The sequence below is a fragment of the Pipra filicauda genome, unplaced genomic scaffold (genome assembly GCF_003945595.2).
Source record: "Pipra filicauda isolate LSUMZ 115617 unplaced genomic scaffold, ASM394559v2 scaffold12_size5214236_pilon, whole genome shotgun sequence".
NCBI lineage: Eukaryota > Metazoa > Chordata > Aves > Passeriformes > Pipridae > Pipra > Pipra filicauda.
Genome location: NW_024103763.1, coordinates 3,379,426 through 3,405,452, shown reverse-complemented (window position 1 = coordinate 3,405,452; position 26,027 = coordinate 3,379,426). Strand labels below are relative to the sequence as shown.

The 26,027-nt window shown below is 37.6% G+C and overlaps 1 protein-coding gene across 4 annotated transcripts in view; it reads left to right on the top strand.

Moving 5' to 3' along the window:
• CDKL5 (cyclin dependent kinase like 5) overlaps positions 1 to 24,352 on the top strand; it is a 131,531-nt gene extending 107,179 nt beyond the window's left edge. For 2 of the 4 annotated variants that reach the window (XM_027738256.2, XM_039378034.1), the window contains exons 13-18: positions 1,192 to 1,297; positions 2,817 to 2,940; positions 10,411 to 10,507; positions 14,148 to 14,270; positions 15,384 to 15,503; positions 16,781 to 24,352. In XM_027738256.2, the coding sequence (XP_027594057.2) occupies positions 1,192 to 1,297; positions 2,817 to 2,940; positions 10,411 to 10,507; positions 14,148 to 14,270; positions 15,384 to 15,503; positions 16,781 to 17,164 (954 nt within the window). In that variant the 3' untranslated portion in view covers positions 17,165 to 24,352. Of the gene's footprint in view, positions 1 to 1,191; positions 1,298 to 2,816; positions 2,941 to 10,410; positions 10,508 to 14,147; positions 14,271 to 15,383; positions 15,504 to 16,780 lie in introns of those variants that run through there. The other 2 variants (XM_027738257.2, XM_039378038.1) reach the window with 2 other exon arrangements.
• The last annotated feature ends 1,675 nt before the right edge of the window (positions 24,353 to 26,027 follow it).

Sequence of the window (26,027 nt, the reverse complement as noted above, 5' to 3'; positions counted from 1 at the left end):
ACACTTTTGTTGTAAGAGTTCTTTTTACTTTTAAATTAAATATGCATGAAAAGGGTTTAAGAAGAAAATCAAGTGCAGGTTGCTATTACTGTCTCATATTTGAAATTTAACTGCTGACAAAGAAGAGGTACCTAATACAAGTAGTAATCAAATGCTTCAGCCTCTGTGAAATTTTAGAAGAATCCAACTGTGATTTGAAGCATTCTTTTAGCTTCAGTTCTGGTCTTGGCATGTATTCAATGTTTGTTTAATCTGTGAGAGTGAGACCAGATCATCATCAACAAAAGGCAAAGTAGATTTTTTGCAAATCACTCATGCAGTGAATTGAAATCCCAGTTCTTAATTCTGGTTGGGGTTTTTTATGGTTTTGATTTTTAATCTTTACTCTTCTTGGACATTCTAGATTTTAATTCATACGGGGATTTTAGTAGTTCCCTGTGGGACCTTGTAGGGGGCATTGAATTTTATCTGGTCAGTCCATACTGCAGGACAAAATTGCAGCACCTGATTAATTTAAGAGAGGGGTTAAGCCATATTGGGTGGCAAATTATGTGCATATGGATGTTTCCAAGGACGCACTTTTGTTTGAAGTACTTCCAGGAAGTACTGTATTCAGAAAAATAGAATTAATTAAAAGTAATTATATTCCATTTGCTGTCCTGTCTGACTAAACTATTCGCCTATGGATTTCTTAGTTCAGAGACTTCCTCGTATTTTGCATACGGTAGATTTTATGGCTGTTGGTACCTCTAGGTACTGCTGTTTAATAGCTGATAAGGGATGATAGTGCTTCGGTATTGCAATTATCACAAATTATATGCATTTCCTGTTTGCTTTTTAAATTTGCCAGTAGCAGAGTGACATCAGAAATTAATTTAACAAGGCCTGCCTTAAAAGATTCTTCCAGAGACGTTACAGCTGTATTGCATTCACAGTAAAAATCTGAGGGTTTGAATCAGGCTCAAGTTTTTAAAATTGCAACTTAGAGGCAAAATTCTGTTAATGCCGTTTTTGTCATTTCGGAAAAGCAAAACCAACTAATGTCTGTGATTTGATACTGGCAGTTATTAATAACATGAAAGGAAAATTTTGTGGTCAAGTTTGGAGTTCTGTTGCTTATGTATGTAGGTTAAAAGCTGCAAATCAGTTTATAGTCTTTAATTTTAAATAGTTTGTTGTTCTTTTACTTAGGGTGGAGCATATCATGATCCACACACAGAAGATGGAGCATCTACTAAGGAAAATAGAATTCTGTATAATGACCCTGTTCCGAGAAGAGTTGGCAGCTTTTACAGAGGTAATTTTATTGTGGATCTTTCAAATTTAATCAAGAATTTTAGTATGGAATATAAATTAAGTAGTAGAAAGGGATACAGAGGATTAACACGAACAACTACAAGCAAAAGCACATTTACATAATCCAGTTCAGAATAAATATTAAAACAGGGCTATGTATGTGCATAATATAATATATACATACATACATGCATACATACATGCGTACATGAATGTGTGTCTGTATACACACTCACAAAAATAGATACTGTTCTATCGTGGCACACAAAAGATGGCAATTTCTGAGCAGCTGCTTCATGGCTAAACCTGGGTAATTGTTTCAAAAAAGATAATAAGAAGCTAATTACTGTCCTGCAAGCGTTAGGAGACTTGTGGGACTCCCCTGAACCTAAAGAAGGCCCAATCAGCTGAAATTCGATTATGAGTCACCTAATAACCTTAAGTAGAGTCACAAATCTCCCTCTGATCCTCCTCAGGTTGACCAGTTGGCTGATGACCTGATTTAGACATGTTAAAATCTGTGACAATCCTTTCAAGTGTGCCATTGCAATATTAAAACCTGTGAGCAATATTAAAGCTTATACTGGTTTGAGCAATGCTTTTGAGTGTAAGGTTTTGTCACACATGCATCAGAGAATCTTTAAGAATCCTCAATCCTGAATCGCTTTTATTAATCGTTGTAACACTCCTAAAATTGGACATGGATTATCTTTCTTTTTTATACATTGCAAAAGAAAAGCTCCAAAAAAGAATGACTTTCCATAAGTCATGTGCTAAGGAAACTCTAGGTCTGGGGATTATTTAATTCCTTTTTATAAACTGGAGATTTTTTCCTCTTTAACTAGATCTATCAAACAAATATATTTTAGATGGACTTAATTATTGCTTTGGGAAAATGGGACTATATTTAAATAATAGTTTGATGATATTACATGCAAAACCAGTGATAATAATATGTACAAGTAACTGTGAAAAAAGTAAATTCATATTTATGTAATTCTCAAGTAGTGACTTAATGCAAAGGTTATTAGCGTGTACTTTAGTACTACAGCTTGAACAAAAACTTACAGATTCTGTTTTGATAGACAGTGTAATGTGATGCTGCATTAATGCTGCAACTAGTGTCTGATCAATTTTTAATCAAGTGCAGGTGTTTCTGGTGGTACTCATACTTCTAATAAATTTATGTGCTAGGTATGTGCAGTGTATTTTCAAAATCACAGTATGTCTGTTTGAAAAATACATATCTGACAATAATATCTGATTTTGACACTTTAATTTTTAGTCCATTATCTCTTATTCTTAGTTACCTTAAAATCCAAAGTAATTTTTTTCAGGATGGTCTCATTTTACAACTAATATTACCTTGCAACTATCACAGAATGACAGCTTTTTTTTCAATTGTACCTAAAGTGCTAGTGTGTCTTCATGCTCTTGTTCCTGTAAGAGGGAGAGAGGAAGCAGAAAGCTGGGATTTTTGGCAGAGCTCAGTGTACATTGTTTGCCATTTCTCTGTTCAGTTCCATCTCCGCGTCCAGAGAGTACGTACATAGAAAACAACGTGTCAAACAGAGCCTCTGTGTTACCAGCAGACAGCAGCACGGTGGCAAACCACTCAAAAAGACAAACCACCTTTGATACCTGGTGAGTTGTTATTTACAGAGATGTGTAGAGAATGGAAGGGAAAAAAGGGGTTTTGAACAGGAGGGAAAAAAAACCCACGCTTTTCTTAAGATTTGCAGTTGTCTGTGTGCTGAGCTGCTTCCTCCAACTATACTGGCATAGCATGGCATGTTTTCTGTCCCCTTTTGAGCAGCAAGAAATACTTCATCACACCATAACATGAGTGCATTAAAGTTAATATACTTTTGTCTTTCACAATTTTTTTCCATTATTAATCTTCAGTTAAAGATAGTACAAAGTGCTTGTGTGCATATAGTATGGATAGCAATCTGTGGGTTCCAGAAGCATGAATTGTCATACGAATGGAAAAAATATCAAAGTGCATGTTTCCATATATACGATAGGACTGTATTAATGAATATTTTCACCCTACAATGGGGACCACTGCCCCTTTTGTTTACGCACCACAGAAGGAAATGAATACATTCTATGGGGAAAATGGACTAAGCAACATCTTAACGGTGTATATTGGTTTTAAAAGATTAAAAGCATCACATGGCTCCATTATATAACATAAAACACTTAACTGTAATTATGCTAATAAAATGACTGCATATGCATAGCTTTGCAGGACTTAAAGGGAAATACCTTAATTTTGTTTCTCTGAGAGCTGTTTGGCTCTAAAATACTCCTAATCTTCTACTTCGTTCAATCACGATAAAGCACACTGAATAAAAATAAACCAATGGAGCTTCAAAGGATTGGTGGGAGGAATGGACTGTGTACATTTGCACGGTTCAACTATGCTTCATACCACTCTCTGAAACACTTCTCTCTGGAAGTGCGATAAAGTCATGCTATCAAAGAACTGTTTCAGTGGTTTGTTGACTTAATGTGTTTTCACACGAACAACCTGTGGATTATGTGCTTAAAATAGAGAGGGGGTGGGGGGTTGGGGGATGGTGGCTAATTGGTATTTCAGCTTGTGTTGAGGTTATATACCTGTGTCAGTAATAGAAGATGTTTACTCCAGAACCTTTGTCACCTGCTCTGATTCACTAGAGTCTGCTTCCTGTCCTTCAGTAGCTCCACCTACATCCATTTTGTGGAAGTTAGCTGAGGAAACCGATCATTTATGTAAAAAGGTGGTACTTATATTGTGATTTATGTGGCTAAAGAAGGTATTTATTCCTACTGTTGAATCCTTTTACATATTTTGTTGTCCTTCGTACCTGGATCTTTCTATCTTGCATATGACATAAGACATGGAATCTTGTTTTGCTTTATATATTATTCAGCAATATATTGCCTTGACTGCAAAGAAACATGTAATGTTATTTTAACTCTGAGCTGAAATAATAGCCTATGTTATTAGAGCTGGTTGGGAATTTCTTTTACAAAGTTGTTTTTTTTCCTTTACGATGAAAAATTGTCAAAACCAAAACTCTTCAAAGGAACATCCACTAACTTTTATTGTGAAGATTCTTCAACTCCAGGATGGAATTGCCAGTCAGACCCAGAGATACTCTCAAAATAAAAAATATTCTGGAGTCAGCATTATTTTTTGGAATGTGGGGAACTTGAGTGCAGGGCCTTTGTTCTTCATTATTTAAACCAGAGGCTTGAACCAAGATCTTAGATCTAACAAGTGAATGCCCTGAACCAGAAGTTAGAGGTTATTCTGGAGCACATTGTTTGGTTCCCTCAATATATTCTCTTGAAGCTGTTTCACCTTGTTAAAATAGCGAAAGGACTACAGAGGTACTAAATATGGCCTAATGAATAAGGCCTTTCATTAACCTTGAGACAGTTAGATTTAAGTCCTTGATCCAATTAATGTACTCAAATATTTTCACAAAGTGGAACAGCTCCTTTGAGAGAAGAACCCATAGAAGAATAAACATTTCTTCTTATGAAATGGGAGGAATAGCAGTACCTGCAACACCAAGTTACTGCTATTTTGGCATATGCTTCTCTTTCTCTTTGCTTTTTCTACTCCCTATTTTCCCAAGATGTTTCCTGCCCAGCTCTACATGTTAACTCTGTTCAAGTTGTCCTGGCAATGGTCTGATCTTGTTGCAAAATTGTTCTGTGCCATAAACGCAGCTTAATCAGATTCCTGAGTGGTGTAGAATCTATGTTCCTCTACTTAATTTTCTGTATAGAAGTTGTGTAAATGCTTATGAAAATGTTTAAAGCTCTAATGGAATGTGATTCTGCTTACATCAATTTTATGATGAAGTAAATATTTGATGTTTGACTGACATACGTAACTGGTACATGACAATTCATGTTGAATTATGAGTGACATGTATTCCACCTGGACTTGCCACTACTGTAAAATATTGCTTCTCTCATAATATTGCTCTGTGTTGCCTTTCTTCTGTCAAAGATTCTGTGAATGTTTGCTAGACTGAATTGTCACAGATGTTCCCTTGTCTTTGTGTGCATTTCTTCGCTCTGTCCCCACTGTCCAGCCTTTTAAAATAAAGACGTTATAAACTTGACTTTTGTCATCAGATTTTACTCTTAAATTACTAGATCATTTCTGAACTTTAGACAACTTGATTTGAAAAAAGGCAAATTTTTCATCCTTCTAGAAAATCTTTTCTTTGCCAGAGTTTAATTTCCTGTAAAGGACCTTGAACTTGCTCAATTTTTTTCTTTTTGATACAAGAGTAGATGTTTTATTCTCTTTCACTTGTATGAGCAAAATCAGTAGGTACAGGCAAGATACTTAATTGTGTTCTGCCAGTGTGCCAGAACATTGCCCTGAATTATAATTACCATTGTCATAGTTCCAAATATCTCTTTAGAATAAATTCCAGCATGGAGTACTCTATTTCACACCATATTGGAAGTGTTTGCATTGATTACTTACAAGATATTTGGGGGCTTCTAGAAAGTTTTTTTGTTTAGATCTTTCATGTCCATATAAGTGTAGTCATTCTATGACAAGCAGCTTGTCATACCTATCTGCAAAATAATAAAAAGAGGAAATATGTATATAATATTATTATTTTATATTTATATAATATATATAAACACACATAAACTCTCTTGTCATTCAAGAAAAGAGAAAAAAAAAAGAACATCTCACTCTTAGAAGAGTCAAAGGCTTAAAACTCTACCCATTTTTAAGTTTCAAGACTCCAAAACAACACAGTATTTTGTAAACAGGACATGACTGACTGTTAAATCATTGTCTCAGTATCAGTGTAACAATTTAGTCACACTTACTGTTCCTGAAACTAGAAGATTACCAATATCTGAGCAAGTTAGTTTAAATCTTGTTCAGCTGTGTCTGCAGTATGATTGTTGCTGCATTGTAAATACTTTCCAGTCCTTTTATGGAATTTGTAAAAAATATCAGGAAATTGCAAATTCTGAATGGTATTCTGTATATGAGATAGTAGATCTGGGGTTTATTCCAGTTAGTAAATCCTCCTTTTCCACACGAAAAATAAAAAATTGCAGCTCCAAACAAAGTTCAGATTTGATCTTTGATTTTTAAGCTTTCAGTGCAAGACTTTTAGACCAAGAAGTTTTACTGTGGACTTCAGGTTGTGGGATTGATATTCTTACCTTAAACTATCTATTTGGATTACTTCATTAGTTTCTGACATTATCTTGCCTTTGCTAAATGGTAACTCTGGAATTGCCCCTTAAGGGTTTTACTTTAAGCAAAACTAAAAGCCAACGTGGAGAATTAGTGTTTGTTCATTTATCTTCCAAAGAAAAGTTCAAGTATTTCAATAACTTCTCCATTAGGCAAAAACCTTACTCATGTAATTATGATTGGTTCAGTAAAGGGAGCACTACGCTGGCAGTTAGAGGGTTTCCAAGCCAGGCTGCCTGAGATCAGAGTTGCTGAAAAATAGCTAAAATAAGCATGACAAATTGACTTCCAAAAAGAGCTGTCTGCAATACAACTCTCTCTATGGCAGCATGAATGCAACATGCTTCCTATTGATTCTTTTTAGTTAATATGAAAGCGCATCAGCTTGCTTGCCACGTGCATGTTTGCTGCTACACCTCATTGTACCTGCATGAAGCTGGATACCTTTCCTGTCAGGGGCAATAAATAGGAGTGATAATCACAGAATTTCAATTTATACCTATGCTTTTTCCACGTGTCTCAGACCAGAATAACCAATGTGTTCTACATTATATGTCCTAAGCATGCAAAAGATACACAAAGATAAAATAACAAAGCACAGGACATTTTGCCTTTGGTTTCTTCTTGTGAATGAGCTCTCTGAGTGGGGCCTCTTATCTAGGGCTAGTCTCTACTTGCTAGTAAAACAGCACAGATTCTGGTGTAACTGTTTGCTTTCAAGAGCTGAAGCTTTATGCAAAATGCCAAAATACTTGCAGTATGTTGTAAAAGTTTGGTGTTGAGTGACTCGACCATACCATACAGATTTTTTTTCTGATAATCCTATTTTTTTCCTATACTGTCCACTATCTAAAAATCGTGTTTTGGGATGCCTAAAATATACCAGTGTTTCATCATCGATCAAAATGTTCTGCTCTATTTTTACTCAGTACAGAATCCTGGTGTTGAAGCTTCCTGCTATAATGCTATATATGTTCACTCTCTTCACATAATGAGCATGTGTTTTGAAGCAGTTGCTTTTCAAGGTCAATGCTTTTTCAGACAACTCTACTGCAATATGAGTCATAGGAGTTAATGACATAAACCAATCAGTATGAAGCCACTGACTTTTGGGTAAGCAGCAATTGAAAATGAGCAGAGTTCTCAGCCCCTTATTTTCCTACTCTGGTCACTGTAGTCATAAAGAGGAAATGATGGTGCAGAATTTCATTTCTCTCCTTTCTGCTCAACTGCTATAGAGAGCAGTTTTCTCATCCAGGTTCATTGGGCCAGAGAAAAGAATCACACTTGAGTGAATCTCTATCTACAAGTATGGCAAAAAATGTTCCAAGCTGCACTCTGAAGATTAACTTCACCTTTTAAGATAGCATCTCCATTTTGGAATAGACTTTGGAACAGAAAAGCCATAGCAAGACATTGGAAAATTTTAAAGGACAATGTAGAGTAACCTCCTGGGAATTTGCTTATGATCTGACTCTGGTTCCTCAGCGGACAACACCGTCATTGGTTTGGTAATTTGCACTGGGGCTATGGTTTGGGATATCTTTGTAGATGTGGATGCACAGTAACTCCTTTGGGGAAAGGCTCAGAAGGTTCTTAGCCCCATTTACATGACATTCTGAGCACAAGAAGGATACTTGGAGTGCATGCTTTCCTCCAGCTTTTCTAACAAATCAAGTAAAAATCATTGAGTAAATAATTCAGTAGGTGTTTTGTCTGTGTTAAGTCGGTCTCATGAGTTCAGTGAATCCGTAAAGCTGTCAGTAGTCTTTACTCTCGGTGCTCTAAGTGACTAATACAAGAGTGCCTTACATCTGTTATGCAGTAGTACCAAATACAGGGACATGACAGCAACAGGAATCCCTGGCAATCCAGTATATTTAAAATATGTGTTATAATCATCATGGCTAGGTGTAGTGGTTTGGAACGAAGATTTGGGAAGGCTCTATCCACATTTGCTACAGGCACGCTGGTGGCTTATGAGGCCAATATGTGACAGACATAATCATATTAAACTAGAGATTTTTTCCTGTAGTGTTGCAATGTTCACATTGAATCTATGTTGTCATGCACGTGAAAGTGTGTCTTGGATCCAGACGTAAGTTCCAAAAAAAACTAAATTAGGAAAATTTCTACCATACTTCCTGTCTATGAATCTTTCCACTAAGACCATTCTCTTAATCAACAGTTGCACTTTATCCAGCATTTAAACACTGCATGCATTTATATTTAGAACCAGGTAACACTTTGAGCTTAAGGTGGTTTTGTGTAGAAATTGAGGAGCTAGTCAAACCAGCTACCAGAGTGAAGAGAATTTTGTTGATAAGGAGGATGAGTCCAGTGATTTCTACCCCAATTATGTGTTTCACATTTGCTTGGAAAAAAGTCAGCTTGGCATGTAGTAGCAGCTGAATCACCAGCTGATAGCATAGCATTTAAAGCCAGAATTAGAAGCCAGTGACAACTATAGTAGAGAGCTAAGTGTTGCTACATTACAGTTATTCCCAGAAAAGCTGCTCCTGTTCATCATCCAGAGCCCTTAAAACTGTGGCTTTCCTTTAGGCTTTCCATCAAGACAATGGAATAATTTCTTTTTTGTTTTCATACAACTTAGGACTGAATAAGGACTGTTAAATCACCCACCATGATTTTCTGTGTGTTAGTTGATATTAAATGTCGTCTGGTCTCTGGGATCCAGGCCCAGAGGCACACCTGACTATCTCCCATTATGGGGTCCCGATTTGAAATGTCAAAGATGGGAAATCCACTTCACTAAAGAGTTTGTTCTGGCAGTTAATGATGCTTATTGTGAAAATCAATGCCTTATTTCTAATATTACTTCTCTGGCTTCATCATCCACCTACTTGTTCTTGTTATACCTTTGCCCTTTAGTCCGAAGATCTTTCTCGTATTCTGTAATTTCTTCTTGAATAAGTACTTGTGCATCAGGCAAGGAAACTAAATATTTGGGCTGGTTTGGCTGTGTTTCTGAACACACTAAAGAGATGGAAATCTCTGACTTTTTAAACATAGGCCATTCTTTCTATCTCTGAAATTATTTCTGTGACACTTTCCTGTACCATTTTCAATTTTCAAGCTATTTTAAAGGGCACTAGAACTGCATTCAGTTATGTCTCACCAATGTCCTTTGTTGAAAACCATCTTTTTACCCTGTATCAGTACTTTACATACATGGTTTACTGTGTATTCTGAAAGTAACATGTTATTTATCAGCTGTAGTTACTTCAGACATGTAAAAGGCGGAAATTCAGTCTTCAGGCAAGTCACCTGTTCCATTCTTGGGTCACCTCCTTTTGCCAGCACTGTCTCACCCATGCATAACAAAATAACTGAAGTTTTTAAGTTGAAATGGACAACAGTAGTTCCCCAGCTTCCCTGATGATAAATTTGGAACCATGTCAGCAAAGTGGTTCTGTCTGGCGAACTTTGCAACTCCTGGTTCTCCAGCAAGGAGTGGATAAACTGAATCTGTGCTTTTAAACCTCATCGCCATTTGTATGTTCTCTCAGATATGCTTTTCATTTTTCTAAAAGACCTCGTGTGTGATATTTTGGTTTGAGTATTAAGTTCTGTCTTAGAAGAAGACATGCATGCTTTCCTTTTCCCTAAATAACTATTCATTGGTTTAAACTAATCATTTTACCCTAACACTGTGTACCTCCTATCCCATTTAATAAGACTATCTGGTATTTGTATAGTAACCCTGGAACCAATTAATGCTAAAACATTAAGAATCTTTTTACTTAATTCAATAATTTCCGTTCTTTGGCATCAGATCTCAGTATTACACAGAATTTACAAAGTAAATACCAAAATAAAATCTCTCTTACAATACCTTATTTCATATTTAGGAAAAGTCCTGAAAACCTTAACTCAGAACAGCTCAAGGAGAAAGAAAAGCAAGGTTTTTTCAGGGCAATAAAAAAGAAAAAGAAGAAATCTCAAACTGTAAGTATGCGGCATTTCTAATAAAAGAAGTTATATTTGAATTACAAATTGGTTTTGAATTACACCATTTTAATATGCTAGATCAGTACAGTACCTTTATTGTATTTATGCTCATGTATATATCTATTTCTTCTTTTATTTTCTCTAGTCACTGTATGAAAGTCAAACTCTTTTCCCGTTCAGGGTTGATTTTTCTACCTTTTCAAATATTTCTTCACTTACTAGTCCTGTGCATCTTTGTTTTCATTCAGACCCTTTGAGAGACATTTTTGATGCAAGTTTTAAGCTGATGTTGCAACAAATTCTTTTGCAGGATCTGGTGATACCAATCCAAGAATAGTAAATGCATTGTTGTGTCTCCTCAGAGCTTGAATAATTTCAGGCACCCATATGGAGGAAATCAGACTGTTATAAATGAGAATTCTTTCCAGTCTTTTTCGTATGAGTGTCTTGGTACCAACCTCCATCTTCTTGCTGCATCCCATGACTGGAATAAGGATGATGTATCTTAACCATTCTTAATGTATCTTAACCATTCTTAATGTTTTATGTTCTGTTGAGGGAATGGATTGTGGCTTTTGTTATTCAGTACAAGTCTTTGTTGTCTCTTTTACATTTTTGCATTTTCATATACTTTTTGAGAGGGAAAAAGAACTTTCTTTTATCAGAGAAAAGTGATATATTGACACTTCACAAAGTTTTGTAGTCTCCCTAAGAACTGAAGTAACCTAAACATAATATCATTCTCAAATGACAGTTCTGGAAACAGTAAAACATTTTGAATTTTATTTGCACAAAATTGTGATGTTTCTATAAGTGTAAATGCAGTTATAGTTTTGAAGATTCTCTGAATGGAGTAAACCGTGCTCATTCCAGGCAAAGGGGAGTAAGGAGTGAGGTGGTATGACTCTGAGTGTTGGTGAAGGGCTGATCTGTTGAGAACTGGGGGAGAGGATTGGTTACCAGGTTTTTTGGGCTTTTAAAGTTTCTTTGAACTGTGTGGAACATATGCATACGTGTATTAACTAGCACTCAAAAAACCATCTCACCTTCCTGCTGGGCAGGATTTAAAGCAATGGCATCTACCTCTCCTTCTGATCTTGTTCATCCTCATACCTGTACACAGTTCAAATATAATCATTTGTATCACACAACTGAACAAAATGTCTCGATCATAGCTCTGGGATTGTTTGATATCATTAGTTCCACTTGATATCACTGGTTCCACTGATGCATTTTCAAAAAAAAAAAAAGGTGTTAAATTTGCACTGTTAAAGTCTACTCTGATTCCAGCCATTCAGACGTGGTGACAGGGAACACTCTGATAGCTCATCTGATAGATGGTGTATCAACTACTTCCAGATTAAACTGTGTAAAGGAAATATAGACTGGATTGTGTTGCATCTCAAAATCTGGCACTTTACAAAACACCTAAATCAAAAGTACCTTGATCTGTAGCTACCAAAGTCATCACTGATTACAAGATAGGACAGATTTATACATAATCCTTACTCCTGTTTCTTCTCACTCTTAAGAAGAGGGGTAGAGGGGAACAGGGAAGGAGAGAGAGGTTTCGCATAAGGGAAAAGTGTATTTGCTGCTTAGAGCTGGTATCTCACAGAAAATGAGTGAATTAGTGAAATAAGGTAGTGATACAACTCTTGCATCCTTAACTAAAAACTCGCTGAGATCAACTTGATTTTTTGATCCAGCCAGAGACCTCTTTTCATTTCTACTTGGAGCTGATTAAGAGGAGAGTATCTAGGGACAGACTGTACCACTGATGTGTGTACAAGTGTCTGGTTAAGACACTTTGTTCTTCATCTCTTAGTTGAAGACATCTACCTAACAGACATTGGGATGTTCTTTAGGATCTTCCAGCACAAACAAAAGTTACTGCCTTCAGTTCAGCACCAAGTTTGATTTCAGTACTAAAAGCTGTTAACAGTGCTGTAATATTACCTCTTCAATGAATAATGTTTTCTATGATTTCATATTAAAAGTCAGCTTGTGACTACCCAAGGTTTTTTTCTGAGGGTTAAAATATAGTGTCCTAGGAGTATGAAATATCAGTTGTTTACTCAAACACAGACTTTCTGCAGCAAATAGCAAACTAAACCTGAGGACTGTCCCAGTGCCGGGAAGCACATCATAGCTACGATTTACTTCTGATATCCTTTGGCAAGTCTCATTTTGTTGGTGATCGTCATAGAAGTCATACAAGATATCTGAAACTGGATTCAAGGCATCTTCTTAGTAACATCATTCTCAAAATACCTAATAGCCCAGAACTGATCCCAGTTCTTGACGCCTCCTCCTGCAGAGTCGTTCCCATGAATCATTCTCCCTAGAGTTCTCCAGGTGCGGTACCTCATGGGGTAATAATTGTTACTGCCTGTTATGGGAATTCTTTGCAATGTTGCTTTTGCAGAACTGTTCTTATCCATTCTCCTTTTCATCTTGTTTGAAGTCTTTTAGTAACATAGTAAAAGTTTTTGAGGATTTCTAGAGTCACAGTTTTTTCTGTCCTCTGCCATCAAACAATTTCATATCCATGAGGGTTGTGCATTGTCAGTAGGCACTATCTTCAGAGGAGCCTGAGTTTTGCAGATTTTGGCACAAATTTCAAGCTATCAGTCTGAAGAAATTACTCTTTGGAAAAAATTGTTGCAGGTGAGCATTTCTCTTAGCAATGCTTTCATTCCTTTTTAATTTAATGAATTCGAAACAGGAAGATCTGACCATAAAGTTCCTAAACCTAAGCTATGCTAATTTTTTACTTTCTTTCATTAATTTGGATGGAATCTAGAAGCTGAGAAAGCTGTTTGAAGCCCCTTGCTTTTGGTAGTGCACCCATCATTCTGTTTAGTCATATAGTAATTCTATTGCATTATAAAGTTTTCTTATGACAGGCAGAATAATGCAAGACACAGTATATGTGTCCTGTTCTTGTTTGCACCTGAGAAGGTCTCATTTTAATATCTTATAGTTCTGTTTGCTGTTTGTGCATCCATTGATCTGCTCTTTGGTTGTGCTAGAGAAATTAAAATAAAAAAGCCAGTGTCCTTGCACTTATACATGAAGTTGTTAATGGCATATTTATAATAGAACTGAAATAATTCATCTTGGAGCCCTAAATCTTTCTGCAATTTAAAAATAGAATACTTTTATTTTTTTGCTCATTCTGAAACCAATTGCTATTATTGTTAGTGTATCTTTGATATTTTCTTTATATAAAAATAAGAAATGTCACACTGCTTTAGGTCATTATCATAAGTACAAATGATTGCCAGAGTTACAGGATTTAATCCAAAGCTCAGTAAAGTCAAAAAGACCTACCAGTTGTTTCCAAAAGGCTTTGAAACACACTTTGCATTCCTAATGAACACGGAAATAAGAAGAGGTGTACTGATCTTTTTTTACATGCTTTCTATGCATTGAGATCCTTGAATTTGTTCCATAGGCTTTTTTGTTCAATCATTGTTGTATTTTCCCAAAGAAAATTATAGGCTTTATAACATGTATTGTTGGAATTTAAAAAAAAAAGAAAGAAAGAAAGAAAGAAAAAGGATTAATATAGTAAGGGCAGCTCTCTTGAATTTAAATACTATGCATTTAGTTTTTGTATCTTATATTGCAGACAGACTCAACCAACGGGGAGAATCCAAGCATCAAGAAATCCCTCTTTCCTCTTTTTAATTCAAAGAATAATTTAAAGCATAGTTCTTCTTTGAAAAAGCTTCCTGTAGTCACTCTACCCATGGTATTAATTTTTAAGTACAGTAGTGCTGTAAAATGCTCCAGTAAATTTGTTTTACTGACTACAGCAGCATGTGGTTTCTTTTCATGGTGTCACTTCCTCTTCATGCCAGTTAAGTATCTTGGGCCAGTTCAATAAATTTAAGTAAAATTCTATTGAAATAGGCTGTGCCTAAAAAAATGTTTTATAGTATTTGATATACTGAAAATGTAATATACACAGTTCCAGAGAGAATGACTCCTGGGAGTAAGACTAAAGAAGGAAAATAGTTGGGAAATAGTTGTGAAATTGTGAATGTTTAAAAATAAACTGTCTCATTCTGTTTCATCAGGAAAAAAATTAACCTGGTTTGGTTTATAGCTATATCATAAATACATATTTTTATAAAAACCGCTCTTTATATATAAATTTAATCAATCAAGTATTAACAATGGATTATCTGAAAAAGAAATTTTAGCTCATGTGTCTTGTATTTTTGTTTGTCTTGATTCTTCATGATAAAAAGCAGCTTGCATTAAAAATAGGTTACTTTTTGATTTTTTTTTTTTGCTCAGAATTCTTGAAATGAGATAAAAATCTGCATCTAAGTTTTAAATTATCCTTCTGCCATAAAATTTCACCTAGGGCTGTTTCCTAATTTTTGCTTTAGTTTGGGATATTTGTGGAGGAGAAGAAAGAAGGGAAAAGAAAAAGCTGTTTGTTTTGTGATGGCAAAATCAGTCAAGACATCATTTTAGAGAGACTTTGGTCTGCTTCACTTGGGAACAAATTTATAGAACTGATCCATGGTCTTAACTGCAGTATGGAATGCTTTTTAAATGAAGATGAGCCTCAACAATATTTTTATTTTTTTTTATTTTTAAGGCCTTGTTTAACTGCTCTCTCTTACAGCAAATAACACTAACAGCATGCGAATGCTTTAAGGGCTAAGGGTAGAGCAAATCTGCATGATATCCACAGTCACTTGCTCTTACTATGGGGAAAATTATTGAAAGGTCATTGCAATTCTGCTGCAGTTAATGGGCTTCCCTTGTGTACTGTAATTAACTGTGGGAAATTATTTACGGCTATTCTTAAGAATATATTAGGAGACCAGTATTTAATATTTTGTTGCAGATGCCTAACACTGATGGTCAGGATCTCTTGGCATTACAGAAAGCCATTCATTCTTCTAATCACCAGAGCAGCAGGCAGAAGGATTGGCATCCTGAGAAGATGACAGAAATCCAGCCTCATGTAAGTGGCGTTATCAATTCCCTGTATTTTAGTATCAATGAGGTATCTTGAAAGCTTTTTCTCTGGTGAATAGAAAAATTGCATTTGACGTTATTTCCCAAACTTCTGATTCTCTTCTGACTGAACATAAAAAATCATATGCCTGTGGTCCTGCATAATTTTTTGAAAATCTACATATGAATGACAAGGAAAAGAGAGATTAAATGTCCCTGTGTCAGTCTTCAAGCCCTTCAAAATATTGTTATGGTTTTGTATTAGAGGCAAGCAGTGTTTCAGTGCACATCTGTGGATGCAATGCAATGCTGTACGAAAGCCCTCAAGAGAGCTCTATAAGGAAGGGTGAATCCTGAGGCCATGCTGCCACAAGGCGCAGTTTGGTACTTGCAGTGGTCACCAGAGCATCAAGACCATGCCATGGTGTGGCTGGCACAGACTGCAGTTTAAGCAGGCTTCATTTTTGGAGCGTAGAACTGCAGTAATGTAACTTTTTTTCTCCAGTTCTAAAACCAACTTTGGGGACAGGGTTTGGGAGGAAGCTTCAGTGCCATGCTCTGTTGTCATCACATTGAAAACTGGAAAAGAGAGTTTGTTGCAGCTGCAGCATTTGAAGAAACAAGTTGCTCTGTGAGCCATGGAATTTAGTGAGGCTGTTTTCATATCACTTTGTGTACTCAGGCTTCCCCAGGCTTCTGTTACCCATGTTCAGTAACTCCATATCTCCGTTTTTCTTCAACCTGCTCACCCGTTAAAGAAGCTGTGAGAGACCAGAGCTGCTTATCTCCCAGCTGGCAACAAGCAAAATATGGTACTGCAGAGTTCTGCCAGACCTTATTTCAGTGCAGATGATTACTCAAGACTCTCTCTAACCCCTAACTGATGTTCACAAAATTTTTAAGACCTTTGCATTTCTGATAACTGTGCCTCACAAAATGTGGCTAAGATTCTAAAGCTAATAGCTAGAGAAGTGACAGATGGACAGCTAATGCAATTGTCTATGCCTGCATTTAAAGGAAACAAGGATGAAATAATTGATGGGAGCAATTTTTTTTCTGATGTAGAAAAGGTTCCACTTTGTCAAGTAGCTAGTAGATTGAATCGTGATGAGAAGACATTTTCTCAGGTGTGTAGTCATAGCTTGTAATGAAATATACCAAATGAATACAAATTAAAAGTCCTGTGAAGTTCAAGATGTTCAGTTTAGGTTATGACAGTTTTGTTGTAGGAATTCTGATATGATGGAGAGCAGAAGGTCAAATGCTTTTCTGCGTGTCTTTCAGAGCCAGCCATTAAAATCTCTTCGAAAGCTCTTACACCTCTCTTCAAACCATCCTGTCCCTGCTGAGCCCCGCTTCCAGCCCTTACCAAGTCAGCCAGCCAAAGCTTCTTTTTCTGAAGTGCGGATTCACCCCATGAGCCAGAGCTCCAGCAGCGGCAGCAGCAACGTGCGGCAGGAGGCTCCGCCCAAAAGCAGGCCAACACTGCAGATCCCGAGCCAGCTGGAACCCACCTGGCACGTCTCCCCCGTGAACAGGAGCGTGAGTGATGGGCCTCCCTACTCCGACCAGCTGCCTTCCAAGAGCGGACAGAACGGGCACACGTACACCCGGACAAACCGGTCGCGAATGCCAAACCTGAATGACTTAAAAGAGACAGCCTTGTAATTGCACTCCAGAGAATAGGCCAGTTTGGGTGGAGATCAGCATAGGGGAGTGGTGGTGGTTCTGGTGATGGTAAGACTGCATTTTCAGCTTTATAAAGGTGTGCAATATGTACATGTGGAGCTATGCTGTTTGGCACCACGGAGAGAGTCAGGGATTATACAGTAAAACAAGTTGAACTATAAATTACCAGTCATCAGAAATGTCGCTGGATGCCAGACAGAGTGTGCAGGTCAGGGAGAAAAGGCATTGCCATTTTCTCTCATTTACATTCCAGCTTAGTGCACATCTCTGTCTGAAAGCTGGGAGACTTCTGGTACGTATTGGCACTTATAAGGGTGAAAACATTCATGTCTAGACCTATGCCCTTACTACATTTTTTGCTGCCTAGTTAAAACAGTGGGGTTTATGTGATAAAAGTGTATCCCTGTTAAGGGTTTAAAGTTAAATTGTATGTCTTAAATTTGTTTTTTAAATTTCCATATTTGATAGGATTTGTAATATTTATTTATGATGACCTAATATCGTACTGTTATAATCATATCTTTTATGTTATAATGTAAAGTTATTTTGAGCTGTTTGAAACATTGTGAAGCAGTGCAACAGCTACAGTAGTTTCTATAAAAAACTAACAGTAACATTTATATATTGCATCAGGAGTATTTTATTCTATATATAAATATATATATAAATGGAAAATAACTGTCTGTTTTTTAAATATACTCATTTAAAAAAAAGTATTGTTATGACACTATCTGCCATATTTTTTATACATTTGTGATATAAAGTGCAGTATTATACTTCTAATAAAAGGAAGTTGAATGAGGATATAAACATGACTGTAACAGTATGAATCTTGCTTGGCTATGAGAGCCCAGTATTGTAGGCATTATTGGTAACAAACAAAAGACAACATTCAATTCCAAGCTTTTTTATGGGCTATTTTGTTGGAAATATTGGCTAAATGTAAGAGACTGCAGAACTGTACAGTAATCTAAATGTGGTATGTTCTCCCCTGTGTCCTTAGCTTTCCTAGTAATATTAATGGGATTTCTGCATCTGCATCCAGAGCACAGAGCCCCAGTACCAAATTTTTGTTTCCTCTAAAGAAATAAAGTGCCCCATGACTACAAGAGAAAGCAGGTGCTCTTCCACTTAATAGCAGGGGTGAAAACCAAAGAAACATAGCATGAATTGCAAGTGAAATGCAAACTTCGACACTTACGCATAGCATGGCACTGCAGATCATGGTATAAGCTTTTATGCATATGTGTATTTTACATCTTGTTTAGCAATCTATTAATTAATAAGATAAACACTGTATTAAAATTTAAACTACTCTTGCACTTTTTATTATATTTCAGGATGTACTTAAATCTACAAATCTGATATTCGGATATTGAGGGAGAAGGTTGCCATGCAGCTTAATTTCTCTTTAGGTCTTATTATCCAAATACTCCCATAACCAGTTCAGTTACCAGTCTCAGCAAAACACTAGATCTTGGGTTCCAGTCTCCTGTACAACGTAGTTAAAACTGCCTTTACGTTGGTGAATGTCAAGTGTAGCAAATACACACCCTGATTCCTCTGTTGCTACCAGTAAATTAAATCAAAGGTTAGCCAGTAGGAGTCAAGAGTTATGCCAGTCTAAACTTTGTGCAATAAGAGGAGAGCCAGGCCTGTAGTGTCAGAACAATACAATCTTTCCTTTTTTTAAATACATTAGTTCAACTCCCTCATTACTCTGCAGCACACTTTGTTTTCTAGATGCTGTTGTTGTAAGACACTTGTACTTGCAAATACATTGTCTTTTCCAAAACAGATTAACCTGAATGTAAATTTGATGATTCAGCCATAGATGTAGTTAACAGAAGAAGCCAGGCAGTAAGAGCTGAACTTCCTACTTGTATAACAATGCAAAACTGGACATGCTGTTCAGTACTCTTGAGTCATACCAAAGTTCTAACACAGCAAATTCGGCACCACTACTGTAAAAATAAGTAAGAAAGAACAGAATGGAAGGATGTCATATAGGGTTTGTCCAGGGCTAAAAGTCAGTCTAGTAAATTTGAAAAATTACAAAATAAGAATTCTTTCTTTGTCAATTGCCTGCAAGAAATGTGCATGTGATTTTTCTATAGATATATATGGTATATGATATCCCTCTATATATGATATATACTGTATTGATATATCATATATATAGCATATAAAAATACAGTAGACATGAAAGGGTATTCAGTTTTTTTCTAAGTTCAGTGGGCATCCTGGAAAGACATTGTGATACTTACTAGTCATCACTGTTGGAGTTTAGCAGCATACTTCATCAATCTCTGTTAAATTCACTGCTTGGTCACAGCTAGGTTAGCCCTGCTTTGAAATGGCCTGATGCTACTGAAATCCCTCACAAAAGCACTGTCCAAGAGAGAGTGGGGCTCTAAGCAGTGTGGTTTTAATGTCTCTTTTAGGGCAGTGGAACTGGGGTTGTTTAGTCTGGAGAAGAGGAGGCTCAGGGGGGACCTCATCACTCTGTACAATGACTGAAAAGGAGTTTGTTGCCAGGTGGGGGTCAGCCTCTTCTCCCATGTCTCAAGTGAAAGGATAAGAGGAAATGCTTTCTGTTGTACCAGGAGAGGTTCAAATTAGATATCAGAAAATAAAGAGTCACTGAAAGAGTGGTTAGGCATTGGAATAAGTTGACCAGGGAGGTATCACTGGCTCTGGAAGTGTTCCAGAGGTGTCTGGATGTGGCACATCGGAATGTGAATTAGAGGTGATTATGGTGGTGCTGGGTTGACAGTTGGACTAAATGATCCTGAAGGTCTCTTCCAAGCTTGATGATTCTGTTTCCCAGCAAGTGGTCAGAGTAGACTCTTCTGTGCTTTGTGGATATGTATCCTTTTGCCTCTGCAAGATTTTTAGATTGTTGGTAAGAGCTTCATGCTGGGGATGATGATACTGAGCTGTATGTGGCTGTTCTTATTTCTAGCAAGGAAAAATGTTTCCAAAGGATTTTTTTCCTCAGCACCTATGGAGTTAAATCAGGATAATCTCTGACTGTACATATAGCTGTTTAAAGTAGTTAGCAAATCTTCAAAGGTGACCCAAGGAATGTTCAAGTATTTGGTGGCCCGTAGTTACAGAAAGTTGTTTCTACTTCGTACTACATTTTCTTCTCCAGTTCAACAAACCATAGTAGATTTCAGTTAAATACTAAATTGTGTTGAATGTATGTAGTATTTTCTTCCTTCTGTTGGAAAGAAATTCCAGCAGCTCGGCCAGCTGGTGCTGGGATGAATTGTGTATTTTTAACTTGGTCTAACTTCCCAATATTTAGAATATTGCTAATGTAATTTTGTCGGGGCTTTCAAAGGAGTCTTATTATAGTGACTGAGATTTGCTGGCTTAATAAAGGGAAGAGAATTACAGAGCAAACTATTTTCTAAGTGTGAGCTTTCCTTTTCACTGGTCTATGAGTCTTGTGCTACATGCTATATAGATTTACTTAGTATAAAGAAACTTAGTTGAACTACATTTTGTTCTTTGGCAATCTGTTTTGCCTTATGGCATCATTAATGATGTGAATAGAAAGGAAACTAAGTTTCAGAAATTATAGTCATTTTGCAGAACTCAAGCTGCCTAAACTTGTCTATCTGTTTTTGCTATAACTATTGAGCTCTTTTTAACTGAAAAAGAAGCACCTTAAGCTCATCTTAACTGAAATTGTATTTGTGTCTAAGCTGTCCTTTTAAACTGCCATGTAAATGTATTAACCTAGAATAACATCTATTTTCAGCAGACCTGACCACAGAGAACAGTCCCTTAGAGCTCTTTAATGCTTTTTGCTCCATTTATTGCTGTCCAAGCTTCATTGCTCCTCCGAGAGGTCACCAGGACAGAGCACTGGGAGAGTTCTTGGCAGGAACTCAGTGGTCCCAGATTTGGTCTCTTCTTCCTAAAACATTCCCCAAACACTACCCTGTTTGCCAATACTTGTTCTTTTAGATCAATATTAAAACAGGCTTCAAACTTCCAAATGTATGAGACACCCTCAGATTGTCTTTCGGAATGTCACCTTTCTCTCTGCCACACCAACTTGTTTCTGGGAACAAGGCTGGAGTGACTCTTCAAGAAGCAGTGGCCTGTGGTAGGCTTTTAGCCATTCCTTATCATTGCAGTTAGGTCTCTTAACAGATGAATCTTATTTGTCTAAAAAGCTACATACCAACCTTTTTTTTCTTCAGAAGCTGCTGTAGTTGTTAGCTGAGTAGACTCCTGTGTTCAGAAAAAAAAAATGTATTCTCAACAATTCAGTGCTGTAGACCTCCCTGCAAGAAGAGGGAACACAGATGATACAGCTCTGAAAGCACTGTCATGATCTAGGTAGCAAAGGCAAAACCCAGCCACTTTTGAGAGGAGCCATGCTCTGGAAGTATTGGGGTTTTCACTCATGTTTCATTTTTTTGTTGTCTTATAATGATGGTGAGACATGCTTCAAAAATACCTGCATGCAATCAATTCCATATGTTTTGAACACTGTCAGACTAGAGCTGGGAGAACATCTGCATCCCAGTCACACAAAGAGTAGGAAAAGGATAGCCATATATAATATACTGCAAATTGTGGGGTGGCAATGAATATTTTTTCCATTCAAGCTAGCATACATAATACATTTGTCAATGGGGTACTGTCACAAACCATGCATCTAGGCTGTTGTTCATGTAAGTAGGCCCACCATTTGAAATAGGAGTGCCACAGAAGATGGTTGGAATGGTGATGTGCCCTATGTAACTATTTTTAAATTACCTTCAAATCAGGACACTATTTAAGAACAGGTGCCTTTCCCTACACAGCTCTTTCTAATGGTGTCATGATATTAATCATTCATTAACTCGGTTTGTAGCGAATGAGGAAAAAAGCCATTTAACTTCTGGCCTTTGTTTAAAAGGGTGTGATTTGAGTAAACCCTTTTAATTTAACACAGCTTGGAAGTTCTAGATGTTGGCACCTTTTTCAAACGGATCAAACAGCAGCATCAATGCTCAGGCTCATCAGGCAAGTGAAGGCTTGTGCACATCACTTGCACTGAAACAGATTTCTCATTTTGCAATGATGAAGCAAATTTCATGGAAATTAAGCAAAGCAAATTTTATAGGAGGTCCTCTTTCAATTTTAGGAGAAAAACTGTGTTAGGTCATCTGTTCTGTGGGCAGACTGTCTTAACAGCTACCGTGTGAGACAGCATAGGTAAATCTGATGTATTAGGTCTAAATTTTACTTGCTCTGAGTTCTACTTGGATGCAAATTTATGACCTTGTGCACAGCCAATTGTTTGATGCAAAAATTGTCTTTTGACACACTAAGTGGAAGATGCATGAGACGTGTGAGAGGACCAGCCCCACTATGTTTGGATGCTTTCATTCCACCAAATCATATTGCTGCTCAGGCTCTTTTAGATCATAACTCAAAATATGCAGCTGGGCAAAAGTGACTCTTAACACATGGCCCGAGAGTCTGAACAAGGAATTTGTCTCTTAGCCTAAGAGTGACTACACATCTTTTGTCTTCTCTGCAAGTCAATCTACCTCCTCTCTCTTGCAGAATGTGGTCAAGGCTGGGTTTTGTTTGTTCTGAGCTTTTTATTGACTCCAACTTTTGAAGAGACATCTGAAAAGATTCTTCCTCTAGGTACTGTTAGCAACCAAGTAATAAAATATTGATGGGCCTTCATCTAAAATACTTCTGAAACCTCCAAGCCATCTGAGCTCTCCCTCTAGAATCCCAATGCCATCCTTTGCACTGCTTTGCAGTCTTCCCTTGCCCTTCCCTTCGTGGTTCTCAAATATTGCAGTTGCCTTGTTCTTTGTTGTTTCTCGAGTGCAGATTTTCAGGGAGTTAGAGGCCTTATCTACTACTCCACCCTGTTTGCTGTTTTACTTAAACAGCTATCCTTAGACTTGCTCAGGATTTTCTTCATTTTAATTTTCCATTTCATCTGGGTGAGATACTTTACCTCATCATGCCCCAGCCAAAACACGCTGCCTGCCAGGTTTTTCGTTCCACCAAGTCTCTGTTTTCACAGGGCGGTTTCTCTGGATCCGTTCTGAGAAATGCAAGGTGGCATCTTAATTGTACAGGCATAGAAATGCGTTGTGAAGTAGCTTTCCATGTCGTCAAGTAGCTTTCCATGTCGTAGAACTTTCCGTTAGCAACGTTAAAGCATATTCATAGCACAAGATGGAAGCCGCTATTCAACTTTCCTATAGGATATGAACCTCTTGGTGTAAACTCTTGACATGTAAATCCAATGGCAGAGCTTGTAACTGTTTAATTACAAGGCAAAACTTTAAGCATAAGCATAAGTAACTGTCTCGACTTTCCTTTTTTTTTTTTTTTTTTTTTTACTAGTGCACATCTTAGACTCGTACTACTGAAGGATATGACTAATTAAAAGGAGTAACACTGTTTTTGGTTTATATGGAACAATAAGCTAAAATCTTCCCTGAAACCATAATTTGGTTGGAAATTCTATGCAGGCATTTTAAAATCTGGTTAAATATGATAAGGACTTCCAGGACTGCTTAGATCTCCACTGTGAAATGCTGAATTTTAAATTTGTGTCATTTGAGAGAAAGAAGGAAGAATGAAGTTTAGGAAAATCTTTTTTTTTTTTTTTCCACAATCTACCAGTACAGACTATTCCAAAATTAGCAGGATGAGGAGGCAGCTTTCAAAACTTCTAAATTTATGTATAAGATTCCCTGATGTTTTTTTAACAGCTACTAGAAATCTAAAGCGCACAAACTTTTAAATCTACCGTGCTTTCTGTTGTGGAAGGGATATGTTGTGGTGTTAACCTTTTTAATCCTGGAATACAAATTGATTTTAAAATGTGTTGAATATTTAAGGATGACTTCATGCAAGTTAATAAACCATTTGTAAAGTGTTTGTATACAACCCTTTGTATCATGTTGTTGGTACACCTTACCAAATTTTTTTTGAGCATGTATTCCATCCTTAACTTCTGTACAATTTCTATTGTTGCTGTAAATATTCTAAAAGAGAAAAAAAAAATCCTGTGGTAACCTTAATTATAAGCATGGAAATGGTTAATTTTTACTGAGCACAATGTATTTTTGAATGGGCCTTCCAAAATATGTCTTTAATAAAAATGCAGATTTTGCACTAGAACACTGGCATTGTTCAACAGCTGATCTTATTCCTGACCTATCTCCTCCAGAGCACCTCTCCATATACATAGGTTGGCTCAGATGAGTGGAATAGGCCAGAACCAGGACTCCTGTGCCTGATGGATCGCTGCCAGGTCCTGGCTAACTCCCCGCCCTGAGAAGCCAGCTTGTATCTGTCTGCAAGTGTGATGTTTCCGAAGCACCTTGTTGCCCACCATTCCTGTAGTCTCACTGCAGGCATCAAGGGTGGTTTCTTCCTTTCAGGGCCAGAATCTCTGCTGCTCCCTCTTTTAAACAGTATCAACCCACCAACCCCCCCAGCAGGCACTACCAGAAATTAAAAGGCCCTGATAGTTTCCAGCCAGTAGCCTTCGCTGCAGAAAAGTATCATGTTGGAATTTCATTATGGCCGCACGTAAACTGAGACCCTTTTAGGCAAATATTTAGGTGTCAGCAATAAGGTTTAGATTGGTTCCTCTTTAATATGTCCCGGCCATGACTTTTTTTTGTTCCTGTGTGCAGCTTTAAAAAACTTTAAATATTTCTCTGCCAGTCTCTCATTCTTCAGGATAATTTGCAACAGAGGAGTAGGGACCACTTTACCTTGGCCTCTCATCCTTCCCTCTGATCTTCAGCAGTAGATTTGCTGAAAGCCAGGACTTGCAGTCTTTTAGATCCAAAACAGCTGCCTGATGGCTTGTGCAGCAACCACAGCCTTGGTGAGACCAGGCTGCTGCCCAGTGCCTGCACTGAGCTGTGCCCATCACCTCCCCAAGAGGGAAACCACTGACCCAAACTGATGTCTTCAATTTCCACCAGGACAAGCAGTCCAGTACTTTAACAGTCCCAGCCAGAAATGGGTTTGAAATGCCTGTTTCCCTGAGGTGCCTAGAGCTCAGGCACACTTGGCTTTACTCTTAGAGCCTTACTTGGCTCTTACCCTTTCAAGGATCTCGTTGTAGTGACCCCTTTTCTGTACCCCCTGCAGAGCCCCAGAAAATGGAGTAGCCACCTCCTTGAAGAGGAACCCCAGTGTAGTCACCATTAGTCCTCCATGGAATGGGGACCATAGTGGGCATTGGCATTTTTCTCTGGGTGGAAATGAAGGGATAATTTCTGCACGGGGCTATTGACTTATATATGATGTGGCTGGTCTGAAGGCCTAAGGTAGTCTCTGCTCACATAGCTTAGACTGGGCAAGTTTGATTTCTCAGCACAGTTCCCTCACTTCTCTCTAAGCATGCCATGCTAAAAATTCAGGTCATGAATATGAAGGCAGCTCTTGGTCCTGCTTCCTGTTTCAAACCCCTTGTGTTTTGTGCAGTTGCAAAGCCATGCATTGGTCTCCCTACGTCTACAGGTAAAGACCTGCATGATTGTTTAACATCCTTGTCAGCAACATAGACAGTGGGATTGAGTGCACCCTCAGCAAGTTTGCCAAACGACACTAAGCCATGTTGTGTGGTTGACACACTGTAGGGAAGGAATGCCATCCAGAGGGACCTGGACAGGCTTGAGAGCTGGGCTGGTGCAAACATCATGAAATCTAATAAGGCCAAGTGCAAGGTCCTGCACCTGGGTCGGGGCAGTCCCAAGACAAATGCAGGTTTGGGGAGGAACAGATCATGAGCAGCTCTGAGGAGAAGGACTGGGGGCTGCTGGTGGATGAAAAGTTC